Here is a 20044-nt window from a genome sequence, read left to right on the forward strand (position 1 = left end):
AATATTGACAAACTTGTTTGCCAACTCATATACTCAGGGAAATGCTTTGAAATGTAAATTTAGGTTGTATTTTGTTTGTCCTTTGAAAAACTTCTGTCTTCCCTTTTCTAGCATAATTCTGTGTCTTGGATCTTGTTTGCCAAGTGACAGTTTTCTTAGAATAAGGATAAATTACACTTCCATTAATATATTAGTTTATCAAGGACATGTAATTTTTGCTTTGTAAAGATATTTAAAGTTTTTTGATTGACGTTTTTGGGGTTTTTTTCCCTCAAATAGTTAAGGCAGAATATTGAATTTTATGAGCAAATCCAATCCCTTCTTGTGTATATTCCCAAAGACCTTTGGCACGGACTGAACCAGCAGCCATAGCCATCTTCTAAAAGAATGAATTCTCTTTTCCTCCATGTCGGTCTTGTTCTTCAGGGTTCTCATTGTCACTGAATAACTTTTGGTTTGTTTTTTTTTCCTGAAGGATTGACCTGAAGCTGAAAATATGAAATAAGAAATGAATGTCTGAGTCTTCTATGGATCAAAGTTACAGGGATTTAGAACTGGGTTTGTCCAGGGTCTCAGACACCTAAAACCAATAATGGCAAAAAGCATCAGAAGCAAATTAATCTGATCAAATGCCTTTTGTCGTCTTTTGTGCACTGACTAGATTTCAGATAGCCCTTTCTTTTTGTCAGTAAGATCAAGGCTATGTGCCTGACCACTGCTATCAAACCCCCATTTTACTTATTAAAAACTTCCAAGACACAGGGTGTACATAAGCACTTTATCTTTGCCTCTTGGTATTCTGAACAGTTGTATTAAAAATAACACGTTAACGTGGTCAGAAAATTAATAAGAGACGGTAATTAAGTGTATGAACACAATAATAAATAGTCCAAAGAGAAAATGTGAAATAATGGACACTTCCTTTTTAAAAAGGTCACTAAGTACTTCTATAGTGAGAACAAGTCAATATTTCAGTTGGGAAACACATGCACCAATTAATAGGGGAGGAAGGGATTAGGACTGACGAGGGTGGTGGTGTTCAATTCCTGCTTGTTACTCCCTGTTCTAATGAATTGATGGAGTAGAGCATCTGGGAGCATAGAGGAGTGTGCTGCACTGCTGGATTTTGTAGCTGGTGGTATTTGGAGACTACTCAATGGGTCCATGGCTGGCAGAGTTATTCACGGACAAAGCTGGCTGTCGTGCAGATTACTCTAGGTTTTACAGTGCAGTAAGCAATTACTTGCCTGAAGTCAATGCATTCAATTTAAATTCTTCTTGTCATTGTGAGGGGAAAAAGAAAAAAAAAAAAAAAAAAAATGATGGCAAGTATGTCCTCTCAGAGTAGGCCATGATCTGGTTGATATTGATAACTTTGGGGGAGATAAATGTTATTAACTCTTTGTCAGAGGCAGCTGAATCTGCATGTCCAACTTCTGTGAATCTTGTGGCAATAAGGCTGTATATAAAGGAGCTCTGATCCCATCTCCATTTCACATATTTCTTGGAAGGAAAAAGCTGGTATGTCTGTCAGAAAGAACCTGATCCTGAAAACATAACATTGATTGGCATTGAAACCATCTACTTAAATTAATTCTTGGGTGGAATGAAGGCTGTGGAACTGTAATTTTTCACCTTAACCTATACCTATATTAACATGGGTAGACATATAGGGCTTTCCCTGTCAGACCACAGATGCCTTTTGTTCATGAAAAGAAATAGAATTTTCAGCTTCTGAGAGAACTCTAGGGTTAAAAACTAATACTGGCCTTGTCTAGGTGGCCATCGGGAGGGTTATATCTTTTATCTGGGTCCGTGAGTAACATTTGGGTACTATTCTGGTTACCTGTGGTTCTCTTCAGCAGTTTGTATTAAGTGAATGTTTTTGAAAACTTTTTCAAAGATTATAATGATATATGAGGTATGGGAGGTACCTCCTTTATTTGGTCACTAAATAACTGAATACAGTGCAAGAATTTTAACAGTTAAATAACATTTTCATCTTATGGTCATTGTTTCAGGGAAGTGTAAGGTACGCTGACGTCATCCAAATGCCTGCTTTCTTCTTGTAGAACTGGCAGGAGTAGGAGCTGGTGGGAAGACTGGGGCTCTGGCTAAGTATCTGAGCAAGGGGTGGTATGGTACTTGTCCTGTCTTAGCAGGAATCCCCCAAGCACCTTTTTCTTTGTTGCTAGCTTACTTCAGAAACAATCAAGGATTCTCTCAAAATCGCTTCCACTGTCTACTAATTACTGTCTACTAGATAGAGTGTGAGAGATATTGGATACATCTCATTGATATATTAATATAATATTGAGGTAGAAGATTTTTCATTTTTCTGGTACATAGTGCAATCTAAATTGGAATCGAACCTGTGGGAATGGAGGAAGCCTAACGTGAAACACTACTACAAAATTTCTGTTGCATACTTTTTGTCAGGTCTCTTAACACAGAAGAGCTAGGATGCAATAAATCAGTTTAGATACCAGAGAACTTGATTGGGATGCTCAATTTTACTATAATAGCCTAATCTAAAACACTCAGCCCTTTTCAGCTCTTCTGTACTCTTCCAAAATTGTTCCTAACAAGAACAATCTTTAAAAATGGGGCATTTGAGACAAGTTAATGATGCTATAGCTACTCAAGATAACCATTGCCTAGGAGTAACATTTGCTGCCTAAGCAAAAGGCTGGATACAGTGAATAGTATCTAAGTTGTTCTCTAGCAGCTTGGAGAGACCTGAAAAGAAAGATGCATTAGCCATTAGAAGAGCTGTGCAGTTAGACAAAACCACAGGTTTAAAAAAACCCACAGCTGCATTGTAAAAAGAAATGAAAAGTGAAAGAGAGGTTAACCTAGTTCTAAAGTTCACTTCTGCTTACATTTTGCACCAAGTTAAAATCCAGGAATTGGGAGTTTTCTTATTCTGGCTTAATTTCACTTTCAACATTATTTCTTTGATATTTTTATCAGTGCTTATCCCACTAAGTTTGTTCAAAGACACTCTCATTACACCACTTCCCTCAACCTCTCTCCAAAATTTTCATGCAATTAAATGCTTGCCTTCAAGTTACCAACTGTGGTGGTATAGTGCTGTATTGAAATATGTATCCTGCATAACTTATCTTGCTGTGAAAGTTTGATTTGCCCTATTGATTAATCTAAGTGTTCAGTGTGACCATTAGCAGTTCCTCTGTAATTATGTGAAAAGATAAAATAACATGCAGAAAGGAGACAGTTTCAGGCTTTGAATTTAGTATCTCGAGGGAGGTTTGTGTGTGAAATGGAACTGCTAAAAACAAGAGTTCTCTACTGAGCTCGAAAGAAAAATGAAAATATTTCTTCCCCAGTCCATTTCTGTTTTCTCAACACTCTAATCACTTCAATATTTAACTGAATCTCATGTTCATTTTGGCATGGCAGGGGAATATATCTGAGTATGAGGAGAGAGGGGTAAATTGGTTGGTGGTTTTTTTTTTTTTTTTTTTTCTTAAGACTCCCCCCCCCCCCCCCCCCCCAAGACCCCAAACTTTCTAGCCCAAACTTGAGGAAGCAAATGTTGTCAACTGTAGACCATCATAATCCCCTTCCAGTAGATCACCTAACTCAGTTCCGGCCTGCCAAGGAGAAGGTGCATCCCTGAGATGTAGTTTGGCACAACTTCCCCCCAACTCTATCCATTGCCAAGTCTCACTCCTGCTTTGGGAAAGGAAGCAGAAGTATCAGAATATCTTTGCAAGCCTCTCTCATCCTGGCAAAGAGGCATGGTCGACTCCATTAGTAATAAACATTAGAACACTGTGTGCTTTTCACTTCAAAACTTTTGGTCTTCAAGATTGCATATGTATTTCTAATCAGTTAAAGAAAATTGAAAGAATTGGGGAAAGCAGTGTATATTGCATGCAGAGAAGACATCACGTAAGTTATTATGTCTTTTATTTACTAGGGTATCTGAAATACACTTATAAAGCCACAAAACTTGCTCCCATTTATCATTCACTGGCAAATTAGTCTGCAAATAAAGCAATGGGGGGGAAGCAATCTGGTGGACAGGGAAGAATCTAGCTAAAAGTGACTTCTCTTCAAAAAAAATCCCACCTATTCACTGCTAACAAAGCTGAAATCTACTTTTTTCTTCTTAATGGTGGGTCAAATAAGAACCTGCAAACAAAGCACAGCAGTGAGGCACATCATCACAAATGGCAAATCTACCTCCTAGAAGAGTTGGCACTGGGAACGATCAGACTGGTGACTGGGAGAAGGTATCGAATAAAAATAATGTTGAGAGCAGTAGATTATCTTAATAAAAGCATGCACCATGATAAGGGAAGTTAGGTCTTCTGCTTTGAATTGTACTACTGCTGGCAAGCTGTTACTGACCCCCTACTAAGTGAAAGTGTTGCTGCCTGGTGTTATATACCCATTCATAAGCAGACCTGTCTGGGCAGGATAAAAGGGTAGGTGGTTACATTAAAGGCTGCAACACCTCCTTTATTCCCATTACCTCGTTTTATTTCACGTTCTTGGTTTTAAGTCAGATCAGAATCCTAGCCCAGACTTTCACTTGATTTAAGTGAAGTATGTTTTCCTCCCACCCCAAGTGCTATATAAGCATTAACATTTTTGAACAGTAACATTGTTAGAGTATAGGACTACTTTCTTCTTCCTTTATATTGTATTGTCTGACCTCTCATTGACGTGCCAGTATAATTAATGATGCATAATTACCTCCCACTGCTTACAAAAAGCTGCAGTGTTTTCTTTTGTTAGTCAGGGCCAATTATCTGTGAAGTCACCCTTTTGAATTCTCTGCATTCAATCATCACCTAGGTATGTAAAAAAAAAAAAAAAAAAAAAAGCTAATTCATAAAAAGTTTTATTTTCCCTCACCCCACAGTTGTGTGGACCCATATAACAGTGTCCTTGCTGTCATCTTTTTTCCTCAAGTAAGTGTTGATTGACAGACGCTCACTGGAGTAGTATATCAAGTCTTCCTAGATAAACTTTCCTCTCTAAAGTCAAAATTCAAACTTTGCCACTAGGTTAGTTCCTTCTCATAATGAAGATATTTCTCAATGGGGGAAAAGCATACACGTAGTCCTCGGGCTGCACATGCTGTGATGCTACTAGGACCTGAAGGTTAGAAGGCAGCACTGACGGTCAAGAGCATGGGGGAAGCAGAGCAATCCCTAGCTGCTCTCTGGGCAACAGACCTCTGGTGACTACCTGTCCCTGTATGCAAGTACTGACTCTCATTTTTGATGGAAACGTAAATCTCTCTGGATGTCAAGATTTGAATTTATCTTTACACTAATACACATCAAACTTTCCATATCGAGAGACACCTTCTTTTCTAAAAAGCTTGATGTAAGATGAGGAAAATATATTCCTTTTATTGCATAGTTTACTTGTAAGCTCTGTTATTCTAAGTTGGTTTCATTTTCATCCAAAAAGAAAAAAATTATTTAAGTGGGTAGATAATTGTAACTCTAATGTTGTTGGTATTTCTAGCTGTAAATCTGTATAAGATTTGGCAGATTTCTTCCTTTAAACACAGCATTTCTCTTTAGTCATTTCAGTGTTATCTGTTCGAAGATAAAGAGCTGAAAAGAAAAAGCTACAGATAAAGGAAAGCTTGGACTTTAGGAAAGTTGGGCATTATTAGAGGTGGATGCTATGTTATAAGAGGTCTTTTAAAAATAATTCTATGCGCTGTACTTTGTGCAGGGCAAAATACTGAACCCTTTAAAAAAGTACAGCTGCAGAAATGTTAGATCTTAATGAAAGTGGTGGAAATCTCTGTCTGACACTTGTAAGATTATTGCAGATACGCTAGACACCTACAGTCACTCTCAGTCAGTCTGTGACCTGCTCAGATGCTAAGCAGAGTAATGAACACAACTGAACATCCATCCTTGAGATGAATAAAGTAAATTCAGGAGTGGGATGTGATCTAGTGAGTGAATGTGGTATTTTTATTCATCTCAAATAAAACTGAACAACATAGTCTGACTACAGGTAAGATCTATACCCCTTAGCAGATGAACACATACAATCTTTTTATAGTAGTACACTTAATTGGACGATTCTAAAAATCTTTATATCAATCAACAGGCAAGTCTGTCCTTTAACTATGTAATAAGTGGTGAAAAGCCTAAGTCAGGGTACCTGGTCCTCTAAAATATTTGTAGGCTTCTTAACTGTTGAAAAAGAGCTTAATAGAAGTCCATTTAACCAACAGAGCACTAGGGTGTTTCAATTACTTGGCGCTCATCATATGGGAGCAGTAATAGTATTCGCACTATCAGCCTGATTGCAAAACTTCAGGTTGCATGCTTTCCCTCGTTTCCTCTTCCTATAGCTCTCTCGCACTTGGATGGATATAGCATGGCACGTGCACTTCTGAGTCATGGTATGAGTACAGAGAGCAGAGCAGCGTCTGGCAGTTCAGTACTACAAATTGTGCAAATAATTTCACTTGCCTTTGTGGTGCTGTGACATCTTGTGAAAAAGTAATCAAAGGCCCTTGCTACTGCAGCCCTTAAACAAATATGACAATAGGCAAATGTCCCATTGCAGAAAATGCAAGAGTCAGAGCAGGGCCCTAGAGCAGGTCAATTATTTCAATTATCTGGAATTCATGATGAAAAACAGCAGCAGCTTTCAGGAAATATGCACAAGTCTGGCAATTGTTTGATCAGTTATGACAGTCACTGCCAAATATCACGTCCCGTCAGGTTTTGCAAAGGGAAAGCTTGGAACAGTTGGATTATTTTAGTTACCTATGTTCCGTCACAGGAGTGCAGCGCAGTTCTTGGGAAATCTAACAGGCCACCAATCGCTTGATTAAGTATGACATCATTGGCAAATATAACAAGGCAGTAAGTAGTCACAGTATAGGCAGAAAGAGAGTACATAGAGCAGATGGATTGTTTCAATTATTTGGCCCCCTTGATGAATAAGAACTTCAACTGCCATCAGCAGATCCTGTGGCAGGCGAGTAAAAAGCGGATTGCTATGACATCACTTTAAAATCTGGTATGGCTTAAGTATTTCCACAGCTGTAAAGCTTAGATTTGTCTTAGCATTGACTTGACCCACAGATAGCTTCAGTGCTGAGAACTGAATGCTGAGAAAATTGTTTGTGAGTGCTTCCAAGCACTTCATGGTATTTCACCACTGCAGGGAAAACATTGAACCACCACCAAGCTTGCCGTTGGTACATTATTTTATTTTTTTTTTGTACTGGATTTTTCAGAGGGAGTCAGCAGAGGAAGGCTAAGGAGTTCTTGCTGTCAGGTGCTGGGACAGAAAGCAATAACTTAGACCTGTTTATGAATAAATTTGGGAAGGCCTGAGCATCCAGAAAATGATCCTGAATTGGATAATATAGTAGGTCCAAGACCTGATAGGCCTGAAATTTGTTAGGAAAAATTGACCTAAGAGCACACTCCCTCATTTTGCCTTCAGTCTTCCTCCAGGCTGCAGCTGACACGATCTGCCTTAATTTCTCTTTTTACATTTGTCTTGATGTTAAAACAAGTTTATGATGTTTGCTTTCACAAGGTGATACATGATACCTTATATCACTGTTCCCTTTCAGCTAAAAGTTGTTTATTGACTCTGGTGCACAAAATTCTAGTTTATATATAAAAAGCTAAAGAACAGAGGACACTAAAGAATTAATAAACTTTGAAGCCTAGAGTTGTTGATTTTTAAAAACCAAATCCCATTTGAGTTTTATCATATTTAAAGTCTGAGATCTGCTTTGGTCAGGCCTTGAAGGCAGAATAGAGAGTCAATAGGAAGCTTCTGTTTGAGCTAGTGTGTCTTGTTAACATTGTTCAAAAAGTTAATGTTATAAAGGATTTGATTTCTGAATCCTTCAGTGTCTTCAAATTCACCTCAGTGCAGAATTGATAGAGAAATATTTCCTTTAAGTAATTAACCCAGTTATGCAAACATAGCCTCATCATAAGGGGGTATCATTTATGTTAGAAGATGGATGTAAAAGTGTTTCTAGTCAAAATTTTAATCCTTTCTACTCTTACATTGGAAAACTAGATAGGACTGTAAAAGAAGAATCACCAAGGACAATTTAACTATATTAATTCTAGAAAATATAAACCAGCAATTAAAGGTTTTGTGGGGGCTGAGTGGAGTAAAAAAAAAAAAAAACCAAACAAAAAAAAATACCCCAAAACCCCCAAAAAACAAAAACCACAACCCCTTTTCCTTTCCCATCATATTGCTCTGAGATAATTAAGGAGGAATATTGATTACATTTCATCCAAGGAAAAAGTAATCCTCATTAGTATCCTTTATCTGACCTGTCCATTTCCCATTACAATGGAAACAGCTTCTAATTTAAGATCCAGAAATGACTTTTGATAGGAACAAATCTCTTGAACTGATGAGGAAAATTGAGCTTTTCCTCCATTTGCTACTGATTTGAAATCTGCAAAGCACCAAACCCTTGTCACTTCTGGTCATTTCCATCCAAAACTGAAGAGAAGTTACTGACAACATTGCTGCCTGTTTCTACAACTTCAGTGTAATGAGTGACATTTTAATGGCATTCATGTGGTGACTGCTTAAGATTAGCTTTCTTTTTTTTTTTTTTTTTCTTCCCTTCCTCTAATATTCTGATCGTACAGTATGTAGTGCTAAATCAGAACAGTTCAAAATCAGGTATGGACTTAAACTGTTGCTATGCGGTCTGGTTTTCTATTCAGACCAGGTTTAAGTCTATCCCTATGAGTCAGAATGCTAATGGTTACACAGCTTAAAAATCGTAAGACTTTAAAATATTAGGGCTGAATTATAGCCTTTCTCACCTGTGATTCACTAAGTTAAGACAGGAACATGTTTTGTGCTATTCTTCTAACCATCAGAACTTGAAACTTTCTTTTGAGAGAGGTTTCTTACAAATTTCTTTCAGAAGCTACAGATTTAATAGTAGCAAAATTATTTGAAGTATTGCAATAAAATAATGAGAACTGACAGCACTGCTTGCAGAGGGGTTTTGTGTGTTTTAAAACCGTGCTGAAGATCAGCTTTCCTCCAACTTAGTCTTGTTATGCCATCAGGGCAAGGCAGGGTTAGTCCCTTATCTTAGAAACAGTTTCTGTGACCCAGTTGTTTGGCAGGATGATGCAATAGCAGAAATTTGGTAACATGGGAAGAAATAATTGAGAAGACGGGAAATGACTGGGTTTTAGGTGAAAGAGAGATGTGAAGAGAAGTGAAGACTGAAAAATAATAAAGGCAAAGAAGAACTGGAGGTGACTGTGGGGCAATAGGTTGAAAAGGGGCAGGAGGCACAGAACTGGTAGAGAGACTGTGGAGAACAGAGTTGTGAATGATGCAGAGGAAGAAAGGCAAAGACTAAAATCATAAAGGGGGGCTTATGGACCTGAAGAGAAGAGTAGCAGGGAAAAGCTACCAGAAGAGAAAAAGGAACGAGGATCTTTGAACATAAGAAAGAAATGAAGAAGTGAATAGGCAGCTCAGGGAAAATAAAAAAAAAAAAAAAAAAGGCAAAGAAAGAATTGGAGAACTTCATATTTAAAAAAAGAGAGAGAGATGGAGGACAGTTAAGCAAGCTAGATGATATAGAATACTGATGGGCAGGTTAGAAAGTGGGACTGGTTTTGAAACCAAGATTAGCTGACGCTTTTTTTTTTGCAATCACAAGTTGCAATTGCAGGGTTTGTTTTTTTATTTATTTTCTATAGCATTATCATGCACTGTTAAATAACTCTCTTGTTTCCTCTGTGAGGAAACTCTGCTTCTTCCTACTCCACTCAAGAAATTTAAGTGGATACAAGAACCTCCTCATATGCTAGAGTTTTATACTCAAAACACTTTGTAGTACTGTAGTATAAAGCAGGGTCTTCTATCACAATTTTTATCACTTTAGAAATATCGTCCAGGAAAAGCTAATAGGCAGTCTTTTTAAACTGCTGTCAGCACAAGGGAAAAATATTGTGTTCATACGTGTGGTTTTCCAGAAATTCTGTTTCATCTTGGAAACTTTTATCTAAAGAATTGACCAAAAACCAAACCCCCAAAACTGTAGAAGGAGAAACGTTTCAATGTGCTGTGGTTTTAATTGAAATATTTCTGAATCATTTACCATTTTGTGCCTTTGACACAATACTCTTATACAGTCGTCCTAGAGATAAAACCATTCAAGATTGTATTTGAAGGAATGAAGATAGTTTTTATTGGTGTTCTTTTAGGATCGACCACAAGGACTGAATAATGCTCCCAAAGAAATACATTTGGATGAAGATGACTGAACATGCAGATCCAAAGGCCTTTTAGGATATGGTGAACCTTTGGCCTTGGATGAAGAATGTTCTTGGATGAAAGAACTCCAGCTGAAAGACTTTGTCTTTGCCTTTTGCCTTGAGAATTGCAAAGATATGAAAGACATAAAAGAAACAAAGATTTGCAAAGCTGAATTCTTGCAGGGTGCAGTTACAGTGGCTGAGGCTGGCACGCAGCCAGCCTGCCTCACTACTATGGAATGTCACATGCTTGTACCCCTTACCAGTCTCCTACAGCTCCCCAAAAGCCTCTCACACCTCCCCCCCCCCCCCCCCCCCCGCTTTCTATTTGCAAATTATATTAGCAAATTTTAGTTGCATAGTTTCTGTAGTGAAATTAGCACCTCCGGGATTTATGTATATCATGTGTAGCTAAAAAGGTAAATGCAGAAAATGCTTATTATGCTGTTCATCGGATTATAATACCATGCTTGTACCTGCAGCTGAACAGGTAGTTAAGTAATAATCTTTGTTCTTGTTCATGGTTAATGACTTGCCGAAGTTTAAAATGGCAAGAGTTCACTAACTGAGTCAATGAACTGACATTCACAACATGGTCAGCCGTGGCTACCTGGGCATTCGAATGGATTTTTTACTCTAACATATTGAACTATGTTAAGTCAATAGGAAGACAACTAGTGACTCTAAGTTTCCTTACTAAATATTTAATATACTTGAAACTTGGTTATACATTTAACTATTTCACTTCTTGAAGTGTCCTTATTTTCACTTTCTAATAAAATGCAGCTCTGCTAGACTGATTCTGGTTAGCGTCTTAGAATAGGATTTGAACCATAGATCTCATGTAACAGTGTTTGTTGAAGTTGACCTTCAAAGTGTGTCTGTACACAGACACCTTGCGTAACATGTAAGTAATTCTGCTAACGTGTCAAAAAATGACTACATACTGAGCAATGATGTACCAAAGTTAAAGGGCTTACTTTGCCTTTGTCTCTCCTGGAATCAGTCCACGTAGAGAGAGGTTTAGTGATTTTTCACTGTCCTGGGTAGAATTCTGTAATTATTCTTTTTTCATACCAACTCCCACACCATAGTAGCTTTTGTGCCAACTGGGCTTCCTTAGGTCTGCCAGATTTCAGTCATTTACAGTATCTGTGTTCTAAAAAGGTGGCCCCTAGTATATGTAGTCCCCAGTCAGACTTCTCAAAGGACAGACCTGAACAGAAACTATTTAATCGAAAGATGCATCCTCCACCAGGGTAGCTTAGGTGAGCCTAGTCTTACCAGATGAGGACATATTAGTCTTATTCTCCTAAATGTCCTCTGCAAGTTGTTAAGAAAGTTTTCTTCCAACAGCTATTTCTTCGTGACCTCCCACCCCATCTAGCTTTACAAACACAGTTCTAGAAACTGTTTTTAGCCCAGAAGTAGACTTTTCTATATGATAATACGGACACTATCTCTTAGCAGCCCGTAGCTTTTGACCTGAAGAACTGGGAGACAATAGCCTATCTTCAATCAGTGAATTTGCTTGCTTGTCTTTTCTCTTCACAACACCCTGTGTCTCTTCCTCTCTCCCCGCTCTTATCTGGCCTTAACTGATCATAGAAATTGTGCATGACTATTGGAAGTGTCAGTTACTGCAGGGTCTCTGTGCTGGGCTGATTAATATAAAATAATTCATATTGAGATACACATGTATGTGTTTGTGCAAGATGTTAATATAACCTGCTACCAAGTAGTAAATATGCATTAAGGCTATTGGTAATGTGTGTATATGTAAAGAAAGCTATGGCTAGCACTTCAGATATCTAGATGCTGGACAGTTAAACTCCATTGTTTACTATCGATTATTAATGTACTGATGCTGTTTTGTTACTGCCCTAATAAAAGAAACCTTTACCAATGCTTTGCTATTGAGTAGTGTGTATGGCAAAGAGGTCCATGGTGTCTCTCTAACAGGAGACAAAAAAGCCAAAAGACATGTCGGGCTTGACCAAAGCAACGTGTTTCTATTGGTGATCATGCCCCAAAACAACTCAAGTCAGTCACGGGTTAACTTCTAATGGCTATGCAACTTAATTTTTCCTCTTTCTTTGGCCACCATTAAAATTGACCAGTATTTCTGATTTTGCGTGTTTCTTCCATGTCAGGTAATGCTTTATGTTGTTGTTTTGCAGCTCTCCCTAAGATTGGGGCTACATCTATTTCTGGGTCAGCAGGGGAGTATTTGCTGTTATTACACAGCCATTTTTTTTCATGTGTTTGTTCTAGAAATTTTGCTGAATATATAAGCCGGCAAACTTTTCTGGATAGGTTTGTGGCTTTCAATCCAGTTTAGTACTTTGTTCTTCTGGTGCTAGAGCCATGCTCTGTTAAAGATCTGTTGCGGCTCCCAAGAGGTGAATAACAGAGTCAGGCTGGATTAGACCACAAAATATTTGCTTTTTTGTGTGTTTTCCAGGAATTCCTCTTACTCAATGTTTTCACCTTGTGTTAAGCATCATTAGTACTGCTGTGTTGGCAAATGCAGATTGCTCCTCAACAGGGAAAATGTTGTGTGTAATCATCTCTTTGGTCAGTAGTGCGGCTTCCTCTAACTTTGATAGAAATTCACCATGCTTATTTACTAATACTGTAATTAAAAGCACTATAAATCTATGATATAACTGTAAAGGAACTTCAGAGGGATAAATCCTAGTTTTAAAGCTGTGTATGAGGATTTCCTCTTTTATTTCCCCTTTGTGCATGTGCTTAGAAGTTCTTTACTTCAGTCACCTCTGACAGGTCTATCTTAACATAGAAAGAACATGGGAAACAACTCCTGTTAGGTCCTCTTCTTTTTTTCTTTTTTGGGGGGGAGGGAGTGGGGGGGATGGATCTCCCTTTTGTCTTCCTTTAAATCTGAACCTCTGTGCTTGACTGTTGTTTTGGAGGTGGAAAAAATCTATTTTGTATTTAAGATGAAACCTAACCTCATCTTTTGTTAAAAGCATTGAGCCAACCTTAAACAAATTCATACAGGCGCTTCCTTTTCACTTCTGTTTTCTTCTGTTGGCTTTTCTTTGTCAAAGAAAAGTGTAAGGGGTGACATACCTACTCCACACAGAGTAGATGCTTGGTATTGGGGATTCATTTATCACGAAGAAAAAACATAACAAGATCCTAAGGCTGAGTCTGAAAGTCAGAGAATTTGATCAGGAAAGATGATGTCCATTTTAAGAAGCCAAAGTATTTTATTATTGGAATGCATCATTCAGGGAATATGATAGATTTTCCATTAGTGGAAGTCTTTGATCAAAATTGCATATCTTTCTAAAAGAAAAGCTGCCTCAAGAGCAAGCAGCTGAGCCTGATGCAAGAATTATTGAACGAGGAAGTTTTGCCCCTTTTTTTTTTTTTTTTTTTTTTAATGCAGGATGAGTCAGATATAGGTACCATAATACCACAAGTGGTAGCAGTTATTGTAGAAAAGTGAGATTAGACTTTTGCTACAGAAGTGGCACTTGGAGGAAAATTATTAAAATGGAGCCTAAAGCAACTACATCTCATGCTGCTGGCATCAGAGAACATGTATGATGAATTATATAGTTAACTTTGTTATAGGTAACCTTGTGTCTGTGTGATCTCAGAAGTGCCTGTTGAAGCACACAGGTGCCTTTGCGTAGGCAGGAGACTTAGAAAAAAAATTGCAGCAGCTTTTAGTTTCACGGGTCAGAGCTATAAGTTCACAGGGATGATGTTACTGTAGATTTTCTTCTTTAATGGTTAAAACAGTTACACAGAAAGACTTGGGTTCTAGGCCCTTTTCAGTCTGAAGGGTTTCACCTCAAGTGTGAGGAGAGGGCCGCAGCTATCATGTCAATATATATGTTGTATGAGTATGATATATTCCCTTATTTGATGCTGGGCTGCTATAGTTCCAGTGGTCAGGAACACAGCAGCAGCAGAGAACCTCCTGGTGGACTGGAAGTTAGGGCACTAACATCTGCTGGCAAGCAAAGAGTTAGAGTTTTGCTTCTGGGACTATTCTGCGTTGGTTTGGTGGTTTGGGGAGTTTTGTTTGTTTGGTTTTATGGGGGTTTTTGGGGGGGTTTTTTTGGTGGAGTTTTTTGGGGTTTTTTTGGTGGGTTTTTTTGGGTTTTTTTGGTGGGGTTTTGGGGGTTTTTTTTGGTGGGGTTTTTTGTTTTTCTTTGGTGGGTTTTTGGGGTTTTTTTTGGTGGGGTTTTTTGGTTTTTTTTTGGTGGGGTTTTTTTGGTTTTTTTGGTGGTCTTTGGTGGGTTTTTTTTGGTGGGGTTTTGGGGTTTTTTTTGGTGGTTTGTGGGTTTTTTGGGGGGTCTTTTTGGTGGGTTTTTTTTTTGTTTGGGGGGTTGTTTTTTTGGTGGTTTTTTTTGTGTGTTTTGTTGTTTGTTTTTTTCTTTACAGTCTCATTTGTTTGTTATTGAGTAAGACAGTGCGATATACACAAATGGTGGACAGAGCATGGCGCAAACCCCTACCTTCCTCTCGGCTGCGTCAGACTGCGCCTTGCCTGCCCATTGCCACTTGCTCTGTCCCACAGCCTGGCAGTGGGGCAGGGGGGTCCCTGGCTGGGCTGCTGCCTGGGATGTGCTTCTCGTGAGGTGACAGCTGATGCCTACAGCAGTGGCACCCCTGCTCAAAAAAAGGTTAAATTGCCTGGATTTCAACTAGGTATGTTCACAGGATTTCCACTAGGTAGAACTCCACTATCATATGAAGCCTGTTACAGGATTTAGTCACAGCATCATCTTTGCCACTGCTGGATTACAAACGCATAACGACATCGGACCCTGCATAAGCTTAATGCTGGACAGAACAAATCCCTTTGGCAATTCTGGGAATTTTGTTGTAAATTACCCAAATTACAGAACTTATTTTGCAGGTTTAAATGTCTTACGAATGTTTATGTGCCATCATAGTCTTTCCACTGCAGCATCTTATTCTTCAGAGTTCTTGTTAGTGTACATGGTTAATAAAATCTTCAAGTGCTACAGAGCCCACTATTGTGAGAAATGAGGCTATTTTCAAACTGTTGTGTTTCTTACAGGCATCCTCATATCTTCCAGACACAAGGACACACTTTAAGTACATAAATTTCCAGTTGCTTTCCACACTTTCAGGATGTTCTAGAGGCTTTTCCTGTTCTGGGTATTCATTCCTTTTCATTCCTAGAGCTATGTATTCATCACTGATCTCATTAATCTTGCTCTTTTTCTGTATCTGACTTGTGCATAGACAACTGGAACCGGAAAAGTTCTGCAATGCTTAACCCACTTCTGTCTTTCTGGGAAATTTAGGCTTCAAAGTCCCTTACACTATAAGTATCAATTTTGCATATTATAGGCCTTTCCTTTAGCCTTATGCAACGATTTTGACCTTGTCTAATGAATATCTGTGGGTTGGTCTTCCAAGCAGTGCTATTACTTACATCTCCTCTCTTTAGCTTCACTTTTACAGCCTCAGTTCTTAGATAGGTGATATCAGAGAAATTACCAGGCGATAATTTTGTTTGTAATAATTGCTCGTTTCTCCTACTACATCCCCCTTCCTTCCCCAGAAAGTTGGAACCTTTTTCTACCTTGTGTATAATCTTATTGTGAAGGTCTGTTACTGTAAACGTGGTCACATTATTAACTTTTACTGATAAATGTCCAGTATTCCTGCTTCTGATAGGTGGAACCATTATGCTTTCATTAACTGCTGTTGCTGTGTGATGTGGGAGAAGGGAGAGAGAGGGAGAGAGTAAAAAGTATCTGCAGAGGATAATTTTCCTTTAGGAGCTGAGGAATGATTTTCCTTCATCACAGTAACAGTTTCTTGAGAGCCTGAAAGAGGTGATTCGCTCCTAGATACTTTCTGCAGGGAAAGCATGAACCGTGAAACGCTCGTGACACCAGTACCAAGCACGGCAGTTCTGCCGATCTCGTTGTCCCTTTCTTCGGTTGTCCAACGTGCACACAGCATGTCATAGGCAGCTTTAAAGTCGAATTCCTATAGGGTGTATGAGACCGTGCCGCAGTTCTGAAATAAATCTGTAATTCTTCTTCTTTGTGTTGAGCTTCGTAACAAGCCACGCTACCGCCTCGTTATTAGAAATGTCACGTTTTTATACTTCCTCCTTTGTATGAACTTTTGTATTCTGTTGCTCTTCAACAGTGCTTCAAAAAAGCTATGTGCTTCAGAGCCTAACACCTGAGTTATTCCATACTGCTGCTTCCAAGCAAGAAGGGTAAAATGTAATTTTTAAAAGAGCAGAACTAAGACTTGACTATTGAGATTTTTATTATTATTATTTTTATTTACTTATTTTAAATACAGTCAGTGTTATCTGGAAGCTTTGCCTGGGGCTTTCAAGGGCACTCTGAAGTTCATTAGGGAAATCATATGCCCACGGAAATTCTATTCCATCTTTTCCATGGAAGCTTCTACCAAATTTTCAGGTATTGCTCTGGCAATTCAGCATTGCATTGGAATATTCTGAAGTGGGATGCCAGAGGAAGACCTTTTGTTATTTTATGACTTAGCTTGTATCTAGTATGTGCTAGCAGGATTTTCATAGATGTGAATGTCTCTGAAAACAAGATGTGAAGTGTTTTTAATAATCACAAATGAGTAGATTTTTTTTCCCCCAAGAAAACATCTTCAAAATTAATTGTTCACATTGAAATCTAAATGTTTTCATGATCCCGTTTTTCCCCCATTTTTCTCCATTGCTACCTCCCCCTTCTTTCCACCCCCAAGATTTCATTGCCTCCTTACAAGGTATTTGTGAAAGTATCCACAAGAAGAGGGGTTAGAAGTGGTAGTCAAGTGATAGGCTTTATTTTGTACCAAGTCATACAATTTAGTTTTCAGCTAACACAAAAAAAACCCAAACCCAAACCCTAAAATGCAATATAAGTTGTCAAAAAGCTGACACTCTAAATACCAGAAAATATTAACATCTATTGTTAAGAAAAATAAAAAGTATGAATCACTCCATCTCCATGACACATTTCAAAACTGCTATACACAGCACAAATTATAGTGTGTTTGAGGGTATCGGGGATAATAGCACTTGAGAGTTCCTCTCTGAGCGCCCAGCGTTACTACTAAAAGGGTTCAATTGTCTTGGCTTACACTACAAAGCTGCAGAAAAAAGATTAAGGTTCTCTGAGGTCATCTTTGCTAAAAATAAAAGGTGATACAGAATTATTGTTAATAGCTTCAATCAAAGGAAATTAGTTTCATATTTTGCGTATTACATTCTTCCTGCAAAACAAAAATCATATCTACATGTCAAATATTGATTTATTTTCTTAGTGCCTTAGAGAATATTTCCAATGTGATGTCCCCCTTTTCACCAGTTATGTCCTACACAATCCTGTATTTTAATTCCTTCTGTTGTCAAGTTCCTGATAAGGAAATCAGGAATGCTTCCTGTGCTCAGCAGTCCTGTCAGTCCTAAACAGAGGAGTCAGAAATATGTCAGAAAAAGCTAAAATAAAAAAATCTTGCCTGTCTGAAAAGTTTATGAGGAACCGTCCTCCTTTAGAGAGGCCATCACCTTCGATTTTTCTTGCATTGCCCTCAGCTAGTGGTCGAGGGAGAACAGCTTCACTGAGAGCTGTGGGAGATGCGAGTCTTTCTCTTAGTGGCCACTTGTAGGCAGCATCTTGTTTCATTTCCAGGGAGAGCAGCGAGAGGTAAGTATTTTGTCCGGAGTGGTTCCTCATGGAAATTCTAGAACAGAACATTATTATTTGGCAATACTGAAGAAAAAACCAAAACCCTCAAAAAAAACCACAAAAAAACCCCCCAAAACCAAAACCAAAAAAACTCCCACCAAAAACCAAAAACCCAAACCAAAAAAAACCCCCATTAGTCCTGAGGTCTTGTATGGGGAAATCACTGTTACTTTCAGAGAATGCTATTCAAAAGAGAAATAAGCACAGAACTTGAAGCGTTTAAATTATACAGGGGGAATTTGTTCTGTTTCTCATTGAAAACCAAATCCTAGTTTTGGTGCTTTGGGGTCTTTTTGGAGGGGCGGGGTGTGGTGATTGTTTGGTGTGGGGGGATTTTTTTGTTTACTTTTTTTAGTTAAAGGGCCCAACTGTAATTCATTTTAACTCCAAAATAATGATTAGCTTTCTATCTAAACTCTGGGAAAATTCAGCCATTGTAGAAGGGAAAACACTGTGATATTAATCATGCAATTATTTGGTTTATTATTCACATGTAAGAAAGAAATGTAATTTCTGCTTTTGATACTGAATTTTACCCTAACTGCAGACATGCAGCTCCTGACTAATGAAAAGTTTGATAGAAGAATCCCTGGGGAGGGTGGTTGCAATATCCCTGTGGTTACTAAATGTTGAAATGGAACAGATAGCAAGAGGAATAAGAGGGTATCGAACATCATAAGGCCTGTTACTGATATATTAACCTACCTGGAAAGAAAAATTAATTGTAAATCAGAAGAGAGAGCACAGGTACTTACCTAGATTGCCTGACATACAGTGTGCATCTTTGAGGATGAAAAGGTCATTGTTAAAGCGGTTTCCTAACAGGTCTGTCTTCTGTGTCTCTGGGGTTAACTGCAGTATTAAAAAATACAAACAAAAAAGTTTTTTAATTATGTCCCATTTAGATTGTCTTCATCATTACAATGTCCCAATTGCCTCCAGCAGTTCATTACGGAATGCAAATAGTATGCAACTCGTAGTTTGCTCTTTTGACCCTGCACGTATACAGCAACTGAAAAGGATGGCAAGCAGCTGGTTGTGTTCAGTTTTGCATTTTCACCAACAGGACTGTGTCCCTTAATCCCATCCCTGATGCCTGTACAAAATTCTAGGAGTCAAGGGATCTCCGTGTGCCATTAGAGACAGAAGTACAAAGACCCCAGCTGAGTGTGCAATTACTACAAAGCCTTTTTGCTTAAACTAGTTAACTTGAAGACATTTGGTGTGGATATGATTAAAGTAGAATGGGGAGGCAATACAATTCTTTTTTTGTTTGTTTTGTTTTAGAAATTGAGGTCTGATGAGAGCTTAGTTTTGTCCAATAAGATGTACTTCAGTTCTTTTCCTCAGGGGAAAAAACAGAGGATGATGCTACAGTTAAATTCAAAGACATTAAAAGGGCAAATTGCACTTTTTTTTTTTTTTTTTTTTTTTTTTTTTTTTTGAGGAGGAGGAGGAGGAAAGATGCGTGTCGGATATGATGGTGCAATGTAGTAGAATAACTTCCCAAGACAAATAATATTAGTACTGCTGTTGTAGAGAGGTGAATGATGTAGGTTGAAAATTATGGATGAAAATACGGAGTCTGGAGCAAGTCAGCGTTGAATGAACATGTGAAGTGGCCTGTCGATATGGGTCTAATTTCTACCATGACTTTATGTTATTTTTAAGACTTCTTTTTCTTCCACAGTGTGAAATTACTTTCAGAGATCCCATCCAGTTCAGTGCTGGCCTCCCTAGTCCTCAGTATTTTGTCTGTTTAGGTCTCTCTGTGTATTTCTGTCACGAGGCAGATTTTTACAGTCATAGGTGCAAACAGGATTAGTTCTTGTAAGACCATTTAAAAGAGAGGATTTCATTGGCAGAAAGCGAATTTGTGCAAAATGCTGATGACATAGGCAGCGTGTTGGATGATATAGCCTGAAAATGAAGCTGCAAAGAAATCTTCAAATCAAATGCAGTTGTGTCCAGGAGGAAATAATTTGCATTAGAAATTTTGCT

At 38.3% G+C, this 20044-nt stretch overlaps 1 protein-coding gene across 4 annotated transcripts in view; it reads left to right on the top strand.

The window, feature by feature from the left end:
* ATRNL1 (attractin like 1) overlaps positions 1 to 20044 on the top strand; it is a 544479-nt gene that overhangs the window by 432378 nt on the left and 92057 nt on the right. For 2 of the 4 annotated variants that reach the window (XM_049809571.1, XM_049809572.1), the window contains one exon: positions 10245 to 12175. The exons of the other annotated variants lie outside the window; for them this stretch is intronic. In XM_049809571.1, coding sequence (XP_049665528.1) covers positions 10245 to 10304 — 60 coding nt within the window. In that variant the 3' untranslated portion in view covers positions 10305 to 12175. Of the gene's footprint in view, positions 1 to 10244; positions 12176 to 20044 lie in introns of those variants that run through there. 4 annotated transcript variants of the gene reach the window in all.

The sequence above is a fragment of the Accipiter gentilis genome, chromosome 9 (genome assembly GCF_929443795.1).
Source record: "Accipiter gentilis chromosome 9, bAccGen1.1, whole genome shotgun sequence".
Taxonomy (NCBI): domain Eukaryota; kingdom Metazoa; phylum Chordata; class Aves; order Accipitriformes; family Accipitridae; genus Astur; species Astur gentilis.